This window comes from Apodemus sylvaticus, chromosome 7 (genome assembly GCF_947179515.1).
Source record: "Apodemus sylvaticus chromosome 7, mApoSyl1.1, whole genome shotgun sequence".
Classification (NCBI taxonomy): Eukaryota; Metazoa; Chordata; class Mammalia; order Rodentia; family Muridae; genus Apodemus; species Apodemus sylvaticus.
Genome location: NC_067478.1, coordinates 22917543 through 22936603, shown reverse-complemented (window position 1 = coordinate 22936603; position 19061 = coordinate 22917543). Strand labels below are relative to the sequence as shown.

Below are 19061 nucleotides of genomic sequence, written 5' to 3'. Positions count from 1 at the left end.
TCACAACAGTATACCTCTAATTGAAAAATTGCTGGGGTGCAGCAACAGTACTATAGGATTGGGATGCCTAATAAGAATCTTTTGAAAATTTTAAAGAAGGCCTCCACCACTAACAAAAACCAGAAAATTGGGAGCAGGGAAAAGGAGAATAAAGTCAACAGAAGAGCAGAGGAAACAGTAGGAAGTTTTCTGAAACTTTTTTATTTACATGGTAAATATTTGTAATCTATGCACGGTCTGATTTAAATGTTATCCAATACATACATCTACTGAAACACCATAGGTTACCTCATTAATATTTACAATTTAATTTTTAATTTATATTTCAAAATGAATTTAAAATTAGACACATTGTTCAAAATACAGTCCTCTGCTGAATTTTTTAAGACCTTTTTCTAAGATAGCTTAACTCAACATAAGTGATAGCAGGAGACCTGAGTTAAACATTCCATGGAACTCCCCAAAGGGTCCAAGAACGCTTTCCATATGGCAAGTAGGTTTCCCATGGAGAGATCAGTAGCTAAGAGACTGCAAATTTCTCACACTGTCTTTTTTTGACTTGGTTTCTGGAATCAAAACTTTTCATTTTGACCATGTTATATTCATTACTAATGAGTAACTTAGATTACTCATACTGAAGAAAAAAATGGTGAATATCCACCAGAGAGATCATTAGCATGTTTTTGTAGACATATTTTGAAAATATGTGTCTTCTCTACACACAAGAGTTGGACAATGACACCTCAATGGATATAAGTGTTTGGTGCACTAGCCTGAGGACTTGAATTTGATCCCAAATCTCACTTAAATACCTGCTTTGCTGCATTTGAGAGACTGAGGCACAGATTGTCATGAGGTTGAGAGCCATAAAGCACAAGGAGACCATACCTAGTAGGGAAGACAATTTATCTGAGTATGGTGACACACAAATATAATCCCAGCACTTGGTGGTTTCAGGAAAATTGCAAATAATAGATAAGGAGACATATCTTTCAATTTTAATCTTAATGATACTTTGTTAAAGAATTAAAGTTACTTAAAATTAAATAAATAAGAAACCTTAAAATTTGATTGAATACCAGATGATTTTTTTTTTTGAAACAAGGTTTCTTTGTAGACCTAGCTGCCAAGGAATTCATTATGTAGATCAGTCCTCACACTTTGAGATCTGTCTGCATGTACCTATTAAGTCTGAGATTAATCACTTGTGCTACTGTGCCTCACTTGTATGTTTTGTTTTATTTTATTATATTTTAAATTAGGGCTAATAATCTGATCAGAAAAAAAGATATTTTTTTTTCCTGAGACGTTACCTTAGAGTAAGAAAATCATCTCAGGGCAACTACATTAATGCATGTTTTGAGATAAATGGATATAATTCTAAACTCTATGGGCTTTTTGCCCTTTTTTTTTTTTTAGATTTATTTATTTTTTTATATGTAAGTACACTGTAGCTATTTTCTGATACACCAGAATATGGGGTCAGATCTCATTATGGATGGTTGTGAGCCACCATGTGGTTCCTGGGATTTGAACTCAGGACCTTTGGAAGAGTAGTCATTGCTCTTAACTGCTGAGTCAGCTTTCCAACTCCATCTTCTTTTTATTTTAACTAATATGGATGATTCTTCATTGTTCAGCCTAAAACATAAAGTAACTAATGATGAAAGACCTGTGATGTGAATGAAGTGATATGTTTCATAGAAATACAAGCTAAACTACTGAGAGTCTTACAACTCAGTAAATGTTTCAAAGGCTTTTGGTTTTGTAGATTATTTTACATTTTTAGTTTTTATTATTTCATATGTGGGATATATTTTACCTGGACCTGTGTTTGTACACCAGGCAAGTGCAGTGCTCACTAAGGCCTGAAGGAGGCATCCCCATCCCCTGAAATTGTAAAGTTACAAGTGGTCGCGAAACTTGCTTGTAGATGTTGGAAGTCAACCTGTGTGCTCTATAAAGCAGATGCGGTGTTTCTGCATTCCTCATTACGCAGCTCCAAGTAATTGGGTGCTCTAGGGTTTTGCCTTGTTAATTCATGGTGGTCATCAAATTAGTCTTATTCAATTCATTAAAATTTGTGCAAGTATATACTGGTTAATAGTTGTTTAGAAATAGTTTTGAACTCTTGTCACATTGTTTCTTTTTCCTCAGATGATTTAACAATAGTGAAAACTCTAGTTATTGTGTCAGAAAACTCTTAAATGCCATTCCTGCTCCAATGAAGATAGTATATTAGTGTTTGTTACACTTGGAGACAATAGTTTCTGCTTTCATAAAAACCAGATTAAAGAAGATATTTGTGTTGGAGACCTTTTGCAGTGTGGGTATAAAACATTATTCAGAATATTTACATTGGGGTGGTGAAGTTTGTCACTGGAATCACTTGAGGCCAAGCCTACATATCTGAGTTTAATCCCTATAACCTATATGTCAGAGGAAGAAAACTGACTTTTGTAAGTTTTATTCTGGCCTTTGCTCTTATGCCATGGCACATGTGCATCCCCTCTAAAAGCAAATTGAATAAATGTAATTTTTAAATTTTAAGGAAATATTTGTATTGAACTGAGAATGTATTCCAGTTAATACAGAGCTTCCCTAATCTCCAGCACTGAGTAAAACTAATTGTAACAGCTCTTGCTTGTCATCCTACACTTGGGAAGTGAAAGCATGAGGATCAAAGGTTCAGAGTCATCCTTAGCTACAGTGATTTGAAGTCTAGACTTCATAACTCCAAGACCCTGTCACAAGAAAGGAAAGAACCTAGTTTAAATATGTTGAAAACTAGTTGAAATACATTCCAGGTTTCTGTATAATTCAGAGGTTTGTCTTCCTCTGCCTCATCCAGTGATGCAATTGCTGAAATTCGAGCCATCTGTATTGAAGAAATTGGAGTATGGATGAAAATGTATAGCGATGCCTTCCTAAATGACAGTTACCTGAAATATGTAGGATGGACTCTTCATGATAGGGTAAGTTGGTGACTTCTGGTTTTAATGAAGAGTTTTTGTGTTTATATTGACATGACAACAATCAAAATTTCACTAGCTTGTATTTTTAAGAGGTGTAATAATATAAAATTTCAGATAGTACAAATAACTATTGATCAGCATTATGGAATTAAGACAGTGATTTATGAGTCTCTCATGGATGCAATGCTATCTTGAATTATACTGAGGACCTGATATATCTCTCCTTACAAGAGAATATATGCATTACCATCAAGAAGGTATTAATCTCCTTGTAAAGAATTAAAGGTAATTAGTTGTATATAAAAATTAAATAAACTTTCTCATTTGGATTTTTTTGGGGGGCGGGGGGGGGGTTACAGTACGATTTTTTTAAGTCAGAGGTAAAGCAGATTTGTTAGAGCCCTTGATTTAACTAAGCCTAATTTAGATTGATCCATCTCTAGTTTTTTAGCAAAAGATTTGGTTTTAAAAGAAATCCTATGACTTTGACTCCTACAGGAAATCCTTAAAATAACAAAAGATAGGATTGATAAGTTACTGAATTTTTTCTAAATAGTGGTATTTCTGTATGTAACCTTAACTTCCAGGTATTCATAAATATAAGAGTTTTGTAGCAGAGAATGGCCTTGGCGGGCATCAGTGATCCTGTGAAGGATCGATGCCCCAGTGTAGGGGAATGTGAGGACGGGGAGGTGGGAGTGGGTGGGTGGGTGGGAACACCCTCATAGAAGCAGGAGAAGGGGGAATGGGATAGAGGATTTCTGGTCTAGAAATCGGGAAAGGGGATAATATATGACATGTAAATAAATAAAATATCCATTAAAAAGAATTTTATAAATTAGTTTTTTTAATAATTTATTTTTTATTTGATATATTTTTATTTACATTTCATATGATTTCCCTTTTCCTGAATCCCCCCCTCACCGAAAGTCCCATAAGCCCTCTTCCCTCCCCCTGTTCCCTAATCCACCCCTGCCCACTTCCCTGTCCTGGTATTCTGACACTGCTGCACTGAGTCTTTCCAGGACCAGGGACCACTCCTTCCTTCTTCTTGGGCATCATTTGATATATGCATTGTGTCTTGGGTATTCCAAGCTTCTAGGCTAATATCTGCTTATCAGTGAGTGCATACCATGAGTGTTCTTTTGAGACTGGGTTATCTCACTTAGGATAATGTTCTCCAGCTCCATCCATTTGTCTAAGAATTTCATGAATTCATTGTTTCTAATGGTTGAATAGTACTCCATTGTTTATATATACCACATTTTCTGTATCCATTCCTCCATCGATGGACATCTGGGTTCTTTCCAGCTTTTGGTTATTATAAATAGGGCTGCTATGAACATAGTGGAGCATGTATCCTTATTTCATGCTGGGGAATCCTCTGGCTATATGCCCAGGAGTGGTATAGCGGGGTCCTCTGGAAGTATCATTCCCAGTTTGAGGTTTCTATTCAGCTACAGATTAAAGGAAAGTGAGGAAAGTATAATAAATAAGGCAAACAAACAAGAATGTGATTTCAGAGTTATTTTATTATTCTGTTGTTGCTTATTCCCCTTTTGAGGGAGGTTCTTTTCTTAGCATGTGATTTCACAGGGTATTTTATTTAGGAAATAAATTGTACCTTAAGTATATTACATTTAGATATCACTGAACAATGAAACAATGAGGAAATAAGATTAGACATTTGGGAAACAGCGGGAGGAAAGAGGGCTTATGGGACTTTCTGGGAGGGAGGACCCAGGAAAGGGAAACTCACTTGAAATGTAAATAAAGAAATAAAGAATATATCAAATAAAAAAACAATAAAAAAAGATTTATTTTAGTGGTGCTGATAGGAGCGTTAATGACTGGGATGTAAATAAGTAAAAGAATAAGGGCTATAGAGGTGGCTCAGTGGTTAAGAGCACTGATTGCTCTTTCAAAGGTTCTGAGTTCAATTCCCAGCTACCACATGGTGGCTCACAGCCATCTATAATAAGATCAGATGCCCTCTTTGGGCACTGTGTCTGAATACCGCTACAGTGTGCTCATATGAATAAAATGAATAAATTTTTAAAAATAAGAATAAAAAAAGATTCATTTCATTTATATCTATTGTCTATGTTTGTATGAATGTTTGCCATATTTTGCATGCCTACAGAGGCCAAAAGATGGCTAAAGTTACAGGCTGTTATAAGAAGCCTTATTTGGATGTTGAAAATTGAACTCTGGTCTCCTAGAAGATCAGCAGGTGCTTTTGACTTCTGAACTTTCTATCCAGCCCTGGGTTAGACTGTTTTATCCTCAAGTTTTTGAGATATTTTTTCTGGCTTATTGTTTATGATCACTTCTTCTGAAAGAGTACAAATAAAGACCCAGCATCAGCCAACATAGACAAAGACTAAAGATATAGCTAAGTAATGAAGATTTGGGAGGTACCCGAGTAGCATCTGCTGTGGATACTTTTAGGTTGCTCTTGAGCCCTTAGAGAAAAACACATCACTGTTCAGTGCTATATAGAAATTATTTAAAACAGCACATGGTTATATGTACCTCTTTCATTTCAATTATTCATCCCATTAATGACCGTGGAACATAATGACATTACAAAAATCTAAAATTAAAAAAAAATACTCCCTTCCACTGAATTTTTTTCAAACTTTTATCAGTGTACTCCTGTGTGTAATTTTAAAGAAAAATTCTATAAATGCCAGAATATCTGACATATGTGTCATTTCTTGTGCAGCTAACAAACTGTTGAGTTAAAAACTAAAATCTAGTTTTGGTTGCTTCTAGAATGGATAGATATTGCCAATGTACATTACTACTTTTAGAGCATAGAAACCTCAATCTTATTTTAATTCTTTCTTACTGTTACATAGATTTCTAGATGATGTTGAGTGTATTTTGACCTCCAACATCCTCTGTTCATTTTTTTTTTCTTTTTGATAGGGAATCCAATCTTTATATTTATGAAGTTCAAGTCTCTTAACCTGTAACATTTTTGCAAATTAAGAAAGTGTTGGGGTCTGGAGATAAGTGTTCCTCCAAATGTCCTGAGTTCAATTCCCAGGACCACATGGTGGTTGATTGATAGATAGATAGATAGATAGATAGATAGATAGATAGATAGATAGATAGATAGATAGATAGAGTTGAATGGTTTTGAAGACGCCTCCCCTGTTCAAATTTAATGACTTTGTTAAGGATATTCTCTGCTGGGATAGGATTTAGCTCAGTAGATTGCAGTATTTATTAATGAATAGATGATAGAATTTCTAAGACTCTTTTTTTCTATAGTTTGTCTCTGTTTTAAGTAGTTGACTACTTACCTGTTGTCCTAAATGCTCTCTTTTCTCAGTGATATAGAAAATCATATACTAAATATTGGTTGGATAAGTAAATGATTATCTCTTAATAGAAAATTATTTTTATTGGATCATTCTATAATTATAAGCAAAAGAAATGAGCATACCATTTCCTACCTATAAAAATAGATTATAAATTTAACATACTACAGATTCTTATATGGACATTATTTCCTGATCAGTTATCGTTTATAAATATTTGATAAGGATTTTAGTTAAGTTACTAAAAATTTTTATTGCATTTTTTTATTAAACCTTATGTTGATTCAGACTATGCAATTGGTCTTTCTCATCCTATATTTATGAAATAAGTTGAATAAGTTAGACTGGGAGTTACTTTATATTCTTCATAGAATCTTGTGTTTTAATTCTTGAACACTGGAAATGATTGCTTCGTTCTTTTTTTCTTTGCATTTCTAAGCAAGGGGAAGTCAGACTGAAGTGTTTGAAAGCTCTACAAAGCCTGTATACCAATAGAGAATTATTCCCCAAATTAGAGCTGTTTACTAATCGATTCAAGGTAAGTGGCAAAATGATGAACTTGGGGTTTTCTCTTTGCTAATACTAGTTACACTTATACTAACAAATGGCATTACCATGATGTGTTTGGTTTCTATTTTCTATTATTGTTTAATTCATTTGCAAAGTATTTAGTGTCATTGTGACATTTTTCAACGTGTCTTGTTTATGTTGATTCTTCTTCACCAGCCCTCACTCTCATTTTTCTACTTGCACCCTATTCTTGTACTTGAGTGGGCTTTTAACTCTCATATTATGCCCTTCACCCTTCCTGTAAACCTCTTTCCCCTCCCATGGTCCTTTTTCCAGTGCCATGGTTTATTTCTTATTAACACTTTCATATACACATGTAAATATTAACATATTTAATCTCCATATGAGAAGAATATTTCTGTTTCTGAATCTGTTACCTGTCTTAATTTCCAGGTCTATCCACTCTTGCAAATTTTATGATTTCACTTTTTACAACTGAGTAAAATTATATTTTGTATATGTACCACACTTTTATAAACCAGTAGTTGATAGACATCTAGACGAATTGTATTTTCTTGTCACTGTGAATAGAGAAGCAAGAAACTGTGGATATGTAAGTATTTCAGTGATAAGATAGAGTCTTTTGTAGAACTGGCTGAGAGTAGAATTAACAAGATTCGTGTTAGTTCTACTTTAACTTTGAGAATCTCCATACTGATTTACATAATGTCTGCAACAGAATACATTTGTACAACTATGGTTAAGGTGCTTTATCCCCACATTCTTACCAACACTTACTATTTTGTTTTTGGGCGATGGTCATTTTGACTGGGACAAGGCTAGATTACAAAGTAATTTTTAAGTTTTCCTGATTGCTAAGAACATTAATACATTTTAAAATATTTATTGGTTATTTGTATTTTTCTTCTTTTGAGAGGTGTCTATTTAGTTCCCTAGCTTATTTGTTGATTCGTTGTTGTGGAGTTTTGGTTTTAACTTTTACAGTTTTTTATATATTCTGGATACTAACCCCCTTTGTAAAATATAGCTGTCAAAGATTTTCTTCTATTCTGTATGTTGTTTTCCTTTACTGTGAAGGAGGTTTTTAATTTCAGATACTTCTCAGTTTTTAGACTGCTTGCTGTGGTACTTTAGATAGTTCTTGCCTAGGTCTGTATCTTGAAGTCTTCCCCCTCAATGTTAGTGTTTAAGATTTTAAAATCTCTTATTTATTTGAATTAATTTTGATGGGAGAAAAAGAGATGAAGATCTAGGTTCATACTTATACATGTGTATATTTTGTTTTTGCCTCCATCATTTTTTGAATAGACTGTGGTTTTGTTTTTGTTTTCTAGCATGTGTTAATAACAACATCAAAATTTAGGAAAGTTTGCCTGTGTGTGTTTGTTTCTGAGGCCTTCAGTTTGTGCATCTTGTTTTCTGTCCCAATACCGTGTTGTTTTTTTCATTATCACTATGTAGAATTCAAAGTTAGGTATTGTGATGTCTCCAGTAGTGACCTTCCTGCTTAGGATTATGATTTATATAACATTAATTCTACAAACTAGAAACATGTAATGTGGTGTTTCTCAACCTGTGAGTCATGACTCCTTTGGGATCAAACAATCCTTTGACATGAGTTGCTAAAGACCATCAGAAAACACAGATATCTGTAGTGTGATTTATGACAGCAGCAAAATTACAGTTACAAAGTAGCAGTGAAATAATTTTATGGTTGAAAACACCACAACATGAGGAACTCTGTGAAAGGGTCACAGCATTATAAAAGTTGAGGAGCACTGATGTAGTCTTTTCATCATCTAAAATCAGCTGCAGATTGTTTCTTCAGTGTTGAATTCTTTAACTTAATTGTTCTAGATTGATTCCTTGTTTGTGGGTTGGGTTTACATACCTTGACACAAGTGTGGAAGTCAAAGGACAGCTCTTTAGACTTGGTTTTTTTTTCCCTCCATCTTTGCATGGCTCTCAAGGATCAAACTCAGGTTGCTAAGCTTATGAAATAAATGCTTTTGTCGCCCTGAACCTTCTCACCCTCCAGTCTCTTTTGAGGTTATTGTGAATGTGATTATTTTTCCCTAATTATTCTTCAGCAAGTTGCATGTTGGTGTGTGAAAAAGGTAGTGGATGTTATGTTGACTTTGTATACTGCAATTTTACTGAATTTCACTGATGTGTTTTCTAGTGGCATCTATAGGATGTTGAGCCATGCCATCTCCAAATAGGGATATTGGAATTTTTTCGTACACTTTTTTCCTTTTATGTATCTTTCGTCTTGATGTTCTAACTAAACTTCAAGCGTAATTCCAGATAAGAGTGAAGAGAGTAAGCACCCTTTCTCTTTCATGATTTTAGAGAATATGCTATTTCTCCTCCTACTACACTATTGGCTATATATTTGTCATATATAACTTTTATTATTCTTCAATATGTGCTATCTAATTTCTTCACCACTTTTGTTATGAAAACAGATGCATTTGCTTTTTTTATGAAGATGTTTCTGTGATTTCTTTTTTATGACTTAAGTTTGTCATGTAGTGTATTATAGTCTTTGATGAGCATATGTTAAACCAGCTTTGAATCCCTTGGATGAAGCCATTTTTGGTGTAGGATGTTAATATATTTTTTTAGTTTGATTTGAGCATGTTTTAATTTTTCTGTATCTTTTTGTACTTTTCACGTCAGAATAATCCTAGCTTAATACAATGAATATGTTAAATATTTTTTCTTTTTCTGTTTCATGGAATAAAGTGAGAATTGTTAGCATTAGATCTTTAAAAGTTTTATAGAATTCAACTTTGAATTCATCACTCCTGGGCTTTTGTTTGAGGAGAATCTGTATACTGTTGCTTCAGTCTTACTGCTTATAATCAGTCTATATATCTGTAATGTGGGTGGCCATAAGAATTTAGAATTTTACCCTATTTTCTAACTTTTCAGCTTTTCTAAATAAGTTTTCAAAGTGATTAGTAAACATCTAAATTACATTGAAGTCCGTTTGAACATCTTTCTCTTACTCTCTAATTTTATTGATTAGGTCTGTTTTTTAATTGGATATTTTCTTTATTTATATTTCAAATGTTATCCCCGTTCCCGCCCCCTCCCAAACCTCTTATCTCATTCCCCCTCACCCTGCTTCTATGAGGGTGTTCCCCTACCTACTCACCCACTCCTGCTTTCATGCCCTGACATTCCTCTACATTGGACATCAAGCCTTCACAAGACCAGAGGCCTCTTCTCACATTGATGCCCGACAAGGCCATCCTCTGCTACATATGCAGCTGGTGCCATAGGTCCCTCCATGTGTATTCCTTGGTTGGTAGTTTAGTCCCTGGGAGCTCTGGGGTGTCTGGTTGGTTCTTTTGGCTAGGCATCAATCAATCTTTTTAAAGGACAATTCTGATTAGTTCTACCTATCTTTTTAGAATTCTGTTTCCCTGTTTAATTTTTTCCCTAAGGATTTCTTTGTACCAGTTTGTGTGTTTGGATCTTGTTTCTCTAGAACCTGAAGATCTATTGACTTGTATTATTGTTTATTTACTGGAGATATCTGCTTTTTAAAATTAGAGCCGTAAGCTTTGTTCTTAGGAATTCTTTGACTGTATCTCACAAAAGGAATCAGAAAAATCCCTAAAAGAAACACAGGAGAACATAAGTCAACAGGTAGAAGCTTACCTTCGTATTACCTTAAAGAGGTAATACAAAATTTCCTTAAAGAATTTCAGGAAAAAAACAAACAAACAAGTGAAGGAACTGATAAAACTATCCAGGATCTAAACCTAGAAATAGAATCAACAAAGAAATTGCAAAGTGAAACATCTCTGAAAATAGAAAACCTTGGAAGGAATTCAGGAGTCATAGATGCAAGCATCAACAACAGAATACAAGAGATAGAAGAAAAAAATCTCAGATGCTGAAGATTCCATAGAAATCATTGACTCAACAGTCAAAGAAAATGCAAAATGCAAAAAGCTTGTAACCCAAAACATCCAGGAACTCCAGGACACAATGAATGAGAAGACCAAACCTAAGGATTATAGGAATAGAAGAAAGCAAGGATTTACATCTTAAAGGTCCAATAAATATCTTCAACAAAATTATAGAAGAAAACTTCCCTAACCTAAAGAAAGAGATGCCCATGAACATACAGGAAGCCTACAGAACTCCAAACAGATTGGACCAGAGCATAAACTCCTCACGTCACATAATAATGAAAATACCAAATGCACTAAACAAAGAAAGAATATTGAAATCAGTGTGAGAAAAAGGTCAAGTAACTTATAAAGGTAGACCTATCAGAATTACACCAGACTTCTCACCAGAGACTATGAAAGCCAGAAGAGCCTGGGCAGATATCATACAGACCCTAAGAGAACATAAATGTCAGCCCAGACTACTATACCCAGCAAAACTTTCAATTACCATAGATGGTGAAAACAAGATATTCCATGACAAAAGCGAATTTACCCAGTATCTTCCACAAATCCAGCTCTGCAAAGGATAATGGGTAGAAAATACCAACACAAGACAGCGAACCACACTGTAGAAAAATCAATAAGGTAATCTTTCATCAAGCCCAATAGAGGATAGCTACACAACCAGAATGTCACCTTTAACTAAGAAGATAACAGTAAGCAACAATCACTTTTTCTTAATGTCTCTTAATATCAATGGTCTCAATTCCCCTATAAAAAGACATAGACTAAAGGACTGGATACGTAAACAGGGCCCAATGTTTTGCTGCATACAAGAAACCTACCTCAGTGACAAAGACAGCCACTGTTTAAGAGTCAAAGAATGGAAAACAATTTTGCAAGCAAATGGTCCCAAGAAACAAGCTGGAGTGGCCATTCTTATATCAGATAAAATCGACTTTCAACTAAAAGTTGTCAAAAAAGACAAGGGACACTTCATACTAGTCAAAGGAAAAGTCTGTCAAGATGAACTCTCAATTCTGAACATCTATGCTCTGAACACAAGGGTACCCACATTCATAAAAGAAATTTTACTAAAGCTCAAAGCACACATTGCTCCCCACACAATAATAGTGGGAGACTTCGGACACCCAGACACCCCAAGACTCCCAGGGACTGAACCATCAACCAAGGGGTTTACATGGTTCCAGCCAAAAATGTGGCAGAGGAATACCTTGTTGGGCATCAGTGGGAGGAGTGGTCTTTGGTCAGGTGAAGGTGCAATAGAGACCACAACAAAGGGAAATGGGGGGGGGGGGGACTGTCCGGTAGAGGGGCATATACATGGAGGCAGGGGGTGGGAGGAAGGTTAGGGAATCGTTGGGAGGGGGGAAATTGGGAAAGGTCTTACCATTGGCAATGTAAATGAAGAAGATACTCAATTAAAAAAAAAAAGGAAAAGTTTGTGATAGGTCAAGCTATGGCTTTTATGTTAATCTAGTAGTTTTCTAATTCCTCCCTTTTCCCGATGATCGATTGATTGTTCATTCTAATGTCTGTCATCCATTGAAGTATTCCTGTTGTTTTTGAGGGTTCTCCTACTGTGAATGTTTGCTGGTTTTTTTTTTCCTGCGATGATTTAATTATATATTCTACAAATTACTTAAACTTTTTACGTATTTTTAAGCCTTTTCTTTTGACTTAAAATTCTTTGGTGGAAGCTTCTAGACAGGGCTTCACTTTGTAGCTCTTGCTGTCCTGGAACTGCTCCATAGAATAGGTTGTCCTCTATCTCACTGACCTCCCTGCCTCTGCCTGCCTCCTGAGTACTGGTATTAAAGGTGTGTGACAGCACCATGATCCTGGTTACGATTTTCTAAAAGGTTCTGTGTGCCATATAGATAAGAACTCCATCCCTCTATCTGTTGTTTGCAATATTATAGATGTGTTAAATATTGATAATTAATCTATGATATAGTTTACCTGTGACATTTCTTTCCAAATCTTTAATTTGGAAGACCTGTTATAAGTGTGAGTTTAGAATTGAGGTCTTCCACCATTATAATAGCAGAACCCATTGGGCTTTTATGACGTTTAGTGTTTGACAAAATTGTTAGCTCGAAGTTTGGCTCATAGATGATTGTAATAGTTATTTCTTGTTGATTTATTTTCCCTTAGTTTATAGTTGCCATCTTTATACCTTCTAAATAGTTTCTGTAGTTATTTTGAGACAGTGGTATAAATTGAATCCTGTATCTTTCTCCAGACATTTCATTTCCATCTTTTTCATTGTTTTGTTGCTGTCTTCCATGTCAGAGATTGTGTTCTTCCACTTGCTCTTGTGTGCTGATGCTTCTACTGTATTTTAATTTATTGTTGCTTCATTCATTTACTCATTTTCAGTTTAGTTCTTTTCGATATGAGTTCCTTTCCTCAGTTTTTCTTTTATGTTTTTAAATTTTTCTTCCATGTGACTGTCTCATTTATTTTGATACTTTTCTTAGTCCTAAATTGATTTCTTCTTGTGTTTATTTTAGTTTTCTCTATGATCATTACTCTGCTTTAAAAGTAGCATTCTGATTTTGTTGTGAGATTTTAGCTTGTTTCATTGAGAGGTTGTTAGTGAGGCCATGGTAGAATCTTAATATTTTTGTTTTTTGTAATCTGCTATTTTTAATTTTCCCCTTTCCCAGTGCTTTTTTTTTATATTATTTAATGTTAATTCTCTTCTTGCATTTATATTCAGGGCAGAAGGAGCCCCAGAGTCAACTACTATAACAGATAAAATGGCTTACCAGCATTCTGTTAGCTGCAAGAGTACTGGAGTAGTAGGGTTGGAGTTCAATGGAGTAAGGACTTCATGTTTGCTAAAGGAGCCAATTTTAAGGAGAGATGTGAGAAACAGAAAGGGGGAAAATTAATAGTGAGAGACAGAGACAGACAGACCTAAGAAAAGGCTCAACAAGTAAAGGTTGTAGCTGCCAAGCCTGAGTACCTGAGATTTCACCAGAACCCACATGGTTGAAGAAGAGAAACATTGATTGACCTCTATGTGTGTGCAAACTCACAAAACAAATAAATGCGATTTTAATGATAAAATAGAAATAATAATGAAGGAAAAGAAAATGTGCCCTGTATTGATGTTTTTTTCCTGTTTAGAAGATATAATCTTGCCTTACTTGAGTGTTCGTCTCCTCTCTCTCTCTCTCTCCCTCCCTCCCTCCTTCCCTCCCTTTCTGTTTTTTGTATTCTCTCTCTCCCTCCCTCCCTTTCTGTTTTTTTGTATTCTCTCTCTCTCTCTCTCTCTCTCTCTCTCTCTCTCTCTCTCTCTCTCTCTCTCTCTCTCTCTCTCTCCCTTCCTCCTTTCTTCCCTTCCTCCCTCCCTCCCTCCCTCCCTCCCTCCCTCCCTCCCTCCCTGATTTTTTGTATTCTATCTGACATTGTGGGTGAAAAATAATGAGTAGGCTATTTGCTTTAGTAACTCAAACAAGTTAAGTAGGCCAATGCAATGAGGATTTTTGTGACTAAAATTCACTTCTTTCCAAATTTCTTCAATCTAATTTTCCTGGACTGTCTCTGTCATTTGTCCTTTGGTAATAATTTATTGTGTATAGGGCTTTCCTTGTCTGAGGCTCTGAGGGAATGGAGGGTCTAGTCACTTGTATTCACCATCTTAGTTAGAGTTTGTCTTAGATTTTCACTGCTGTGAACAGACACTATGACCAATGCAAGTTTTATAAAAGACAACATTTAGTTGGGGTTGGCTTACAGGTTCAGAGGTTCAGTCTATTGTCATCAAGGCAGGAACATGGCAACATCCAGGCAGATATGGTGCAGGAAGAGCTGAGAGATCTACATCTTCATCTGAAGGCTGCTAGTAGAAGACTGACTTCCAAGCAACTAGGGTGAGGGTCTTCAGCCCACACCCACAGTGACACATTCCAGCAAGGCCATACCTCCTAATAGAGTCACTCCCTGGGCCAATCCTTTCTGGGCTATCACATTCCCCTCCCTGGCCCCCATAAGCTTGTTCAAACATGAGTCTATGGGGGGCATACTTAAACATAGCATAATGCAAAATACATTTAGTCCAACTTCAAAAGTCCCCATAGTCTATAGCAGTCTCAACAGTTGTAAAAGTTCTAAGTTCAAGATCTATTTTGAGATTCATCCAATCACTTAACTGTAATCCCTCAGGCAAGACAGCAAACCAGCTGGTAGAAATCCAAACTCTGCATCTCAGTGTCTGATAGCAAAGCAGTCTTCAGATCTTCAACTCCTTTTTCATCTTTGCTGACTGCAACAAGGTTTTTTTTCCTCCTGGGCTGGTTCCACTCCCTGTTAGCAGCTTTCCTTGGCAGGCATCCTGTGGCTCTGGCATCTTCAACATCTTGGGGTCCCCAAGTCAATTTCAGCTTCACAGCTTCTTGTTCCAATGTCTGAGATCCACACATGATCTTCTGTGCATCTCCAAAGAGCTGGTGTCACTTCTCCTGCTCTGCCCTCTGTAGCACTCTAAGTTCAGATTGATCCACTCTACTGCCACTGCTGTTCTTGGTGGTCATCCCATGGTAGTAGCATCTCCAATATGCTAGGGTCTTCCACTACAACTAGGCTTCACCAAAGTCTCTCTTCATGATACCAAGCCTCAACTATTTTGCATGACCCTTCAGTCCTGGGTTGTCAACTACAACTGAGGCTGCACTTTCACCAATGGACTTCCATGGCCTCTCACAGTGCCAACCTCAGCGGTTCTTCATGATGCCTTCATGCCTTCAAAGCCAGTACCACCTGGGTGATTCTTACACATTACCAAGTACAGCTGCAGCATAAGATACAACCTTGGCTATCTCTGGAATATACCTTCTTTGTGTTCTCAGAAAACACTTTCCAGAAGATTTCACCTAAGTGATGCTGGTCTTTACTTAATCACTACAAATTTCTTAGCTCCGGTTAACCAGCATCAATTGTCCCAGTAGTCTCCTTCTTCTCTTGAATATAAAGCTAGAGACACATGTCCAAAGCTGCTGAGTTGTGCTGCTTGCAGGAGCTGGAACATTGTTCTATTAAATTATCACTAACTTCCTTTTTCCCAGCTCCTTCACTGACTAAGTTGGCTGTCCATAGACTGACTTTGAACTCAAGAGATCTGCATGCCTGTCTCCTAAGCACTGGGATTAAAGTAGTGGTTCACCAAGCCCGGATTTAAGTTTTTCTTCATCTAGAATTTGCTCTGTCCTAGGCTGGCCTTGAACTCAGAAATCTGTTTATCTTTGCCTCCTGGGATAGGATTGTACTACCAAGCCTATACCTAAATTTAGCCGGGTGGAATCTTGCCCCAAATTCACCACTCCCTTAATTCAATTTAATATCCTTTGTTTCAGCTTCATTTCACTTCCTGGAGTCCCTTTAATACTCAAACTATATATTTTGTACTTTTCCTTTCTCAGCTTGCTATGTTTGTTCAAAATTCTCTTCATCTGACTTAACCAGAGAACAAAGTCTTTGTTGGGCTTTTTTGAGACTTCCTTTGCAGATGCAATTAATATAAATCTCTTTACCTTAGACCTAGGCAGTTTCTTCAAACAATGACAAAAAGAAGAGTTCTTCACCAAATCACAAAAACAGACTCTCAGCCACATATTAAAGTTCTTCTCCACTGAAACCTCTTGGGCCATCAGGCCTACACAGTTCAAATGACCCTCAGCACCACTGTCTTCCATATTCCTACTAGGCTGGCCCAATAAGCCCCACTTAAAGCATTTCATGGCTTTCCAAATCCAAAGCCCCAAAATCCACATTCTTCTAAACAAAAGCATGGTCATGCCTATCACAGCAATACCCCACTCATGGTACCAACTTCTGTCTTAGTTAGAGTTTCACTGCTGTGAACAGACACTGTGACCAATGCAAGTTTTATAAAAGACAACATTTAGTTGGGGTTGGCTTGCAGGCTCGGGTTCCGTCTATTGTCATCAAGGCAGAAACATGGCAGCATCCAGGCAGATATGGTGCAGGAGGAGCTGAGGGATCTACATCTTCATCTGAAGGCTGCTAGTAGAAGACTGACTTCCAAGCAACTAGGGTGAGGGTCTTCAGCCAACACCCACAGTGACACATTCCAACAAGGCCATACCTCCTAATAGTGTCACTCCCTGGGACAGTCATATATGAACAATCACAACCATTTTTCTATTAGTCAATATATCAAGCAAAGCTCTTCCCTTAAACTTCGTGCGGTGAGGGATAGTTTATCCTCACTGTGGGCTGTAGACATGTTGAGTCTACCTCAGGGTGAAACTACCTTACCTACTTGTGCTGCTCTTACCAGTCAGTAGTGGTTAGGGACTCCTGATAGCACCAGGATGGCAACATGTGTCAGGTTCTGCTGCATTCTTCCTGTAGTCCCTCCCCATCTCGTCTCTAGGCCAGTGGTGGAGGTGTGGGATGTTGAGCCTTTCAGATTTCTAGGTTTCCGACACCCTTTATTTTTATGGTGCTTTCCAAAACTTGTTGTGATCCACACTTTTTTCTAGTTACAGCAAAATAAAACTTTCATCTGAGTTTTCAGCAGGAGGAAAGGAAATGTCTGTCTCTGGCAGCATAGCACCTTTCCAATCAGTGCTCAGAGTTTTGTTTAGCTGGAGTCACCAACTGGTGCCTTTACAGAGAAAATCCCTAGTTTTTTGTCTGTTTTTGATAGTTCTTTTTTATATTTCTGTATTGGTGGCTTTTTCTCTTGTTTCTCTTCAGTACAGTCTCAAACACATGGATTCTAATCCACCATCTTGCCACCATCCACCTTTTTAAAAAAAAAAAAAAAAAGGAAGCTCCTATGAAATTGATGCATAAATATCCTCCTTCATAGCACAGGTACCCTATACAAGTTCTTATTTGTAGCTTCAAAGGAGCTTTATTACTGAAAATAAGAATTTCTCTGTAGAGTTTTGAAATGTGTTAGTTTTTTTAACTGAAAGTTTACTTAACATATTGTTTGCGAAATGCCAGTTAATGAGAAACATTTTCAGGTACACCTTTAATCACAACCCTGGGGAAGAAGAGGTGGGTAGATCTCTATAGGTTCTGAGTTGGTCAGGTCTAGATAGTGATTTCCAGGCTAGCCAGGGCTACATTGCAAGCTTCTGTCTCAAACAAGTAAAAGGTCCACACCCCACTTAAATAAGATGGTTTTAAGAGTAAAATTTTGCAAGCAAGGCATGATAGTACATACCTTTAATCCTGGCACTAGGGAAGCAGAGGGAAATGAATCTCTACAAGGTTGAAGCCAGCAAAGGCTACAGAGTGACAACTTCCTGTTTTATCTTTCTCACCATTGCATGTATTCCTTAGAATACTTTAAGCCTTCTTGGCTCCTTTATAGTCATGGTTGACTTGTTTATAAATTCTTTCAGGATCGCATTGTATCAATGACCCTTGACAAAGAATATGATGTTGCTGTGGAAGCAATTCGATTGGTTACTCTGATACTTCAGTAAGTATAGTATCTGTTAATAGTTTAATCTTTCAATTTTAATGTGTTTTATTTTTTCAGGATTAGTACTTTAATAAGTACTTTGCACAAAGGTTCTGCTTTTACTTAAGGTTCTGTTTATAACCAAATATATTTTAGGTGTTTTGAAACATGGTCTTACACTGAAGACCAGGTTTGAAGCAAACTTACTGTGTAGCATATACTCAAATTGGAAAAAATTCTGTCTCAACTTCCTGAGTTCTATGATTATAGATAGGAGTTGTTTTTCATTTGAACTCATGTCTGTTTTCTCCATATAAAAGTTTGTGCAGTCTAGTAAAAGTATCTATGAAGTATGATAATTTGCTATTTAAAATAAAAACCCAAGGCTTCAAAATGAAGTTTTCAAAGAGATTTTCTATGAATGTTAAGGTGAAAAAATTAAACAACTGTTATCAGTTTTTAAACATTTTAAATGAATTGATAAATAATTTTATACATTTATTTGTAGTATTTACTGAGCTAGAAAAATGCTGTCAGATGTGTTTTCTATCATAATTGTTTCTAAAAAAAAAAAAAAATACCTCTCACTGTGATACCACATCTTTCCCAGGTATCTATTCAAATGTCAAATTTTTTGGATTCCTTTTTCTCTGTCCTAATAACTATGATTTTTGTTTTGGTTTTTATAATTTTTCCTTTCTAATATATTATTTGTTGTATATGAAACTTCCTGTCTTATTAGATGATTCTCTCCTCTTTGGCTTTTATACCTTACTTGGATAGTTCTCATATTTTTTCTTAAAATATATTTCAAGTGCTTCAAACTTTGGTGTGATTT

At 36.2% G+C, this 19061-nt stretch overlaps 1 protein-coding gene across 4 annotated transcripts in view; it reads left to right on the top strand.

Moving 5' to 3' along the window:
• The window catches only part of Stag1 (stromal antigen 1), a 757688-nt gene that overhangs the window by 622237 nt on the left and 116390 nt on the right, over positions 1 to 19061 (top strand). For 3 of the 4 annotated variants that reach the window (XM_052187535.1, XM_052187534.1, XM_052187536.1), the window contains 3 exons: positions 2852 to 2975; positions 6747 to 6845; positions 18162 to 18241. The exons of the other annotated variant lie outside the window; for it this stretch is intronic. In XM_052187535.1, coding sequence (XP_052043495.1) covers positions 2852 to 2975; positions 6747 to 6845; positions 18162 to 18241 — 303 coding nt within the window. The remainder of the gene's footprint in view (positions 1 to 2851; positions 2976 to 6746; positions 6846 to 18161; positions 18242 to 19061) is intronic. 4 annotated transcript variants of the gene reach the window in all.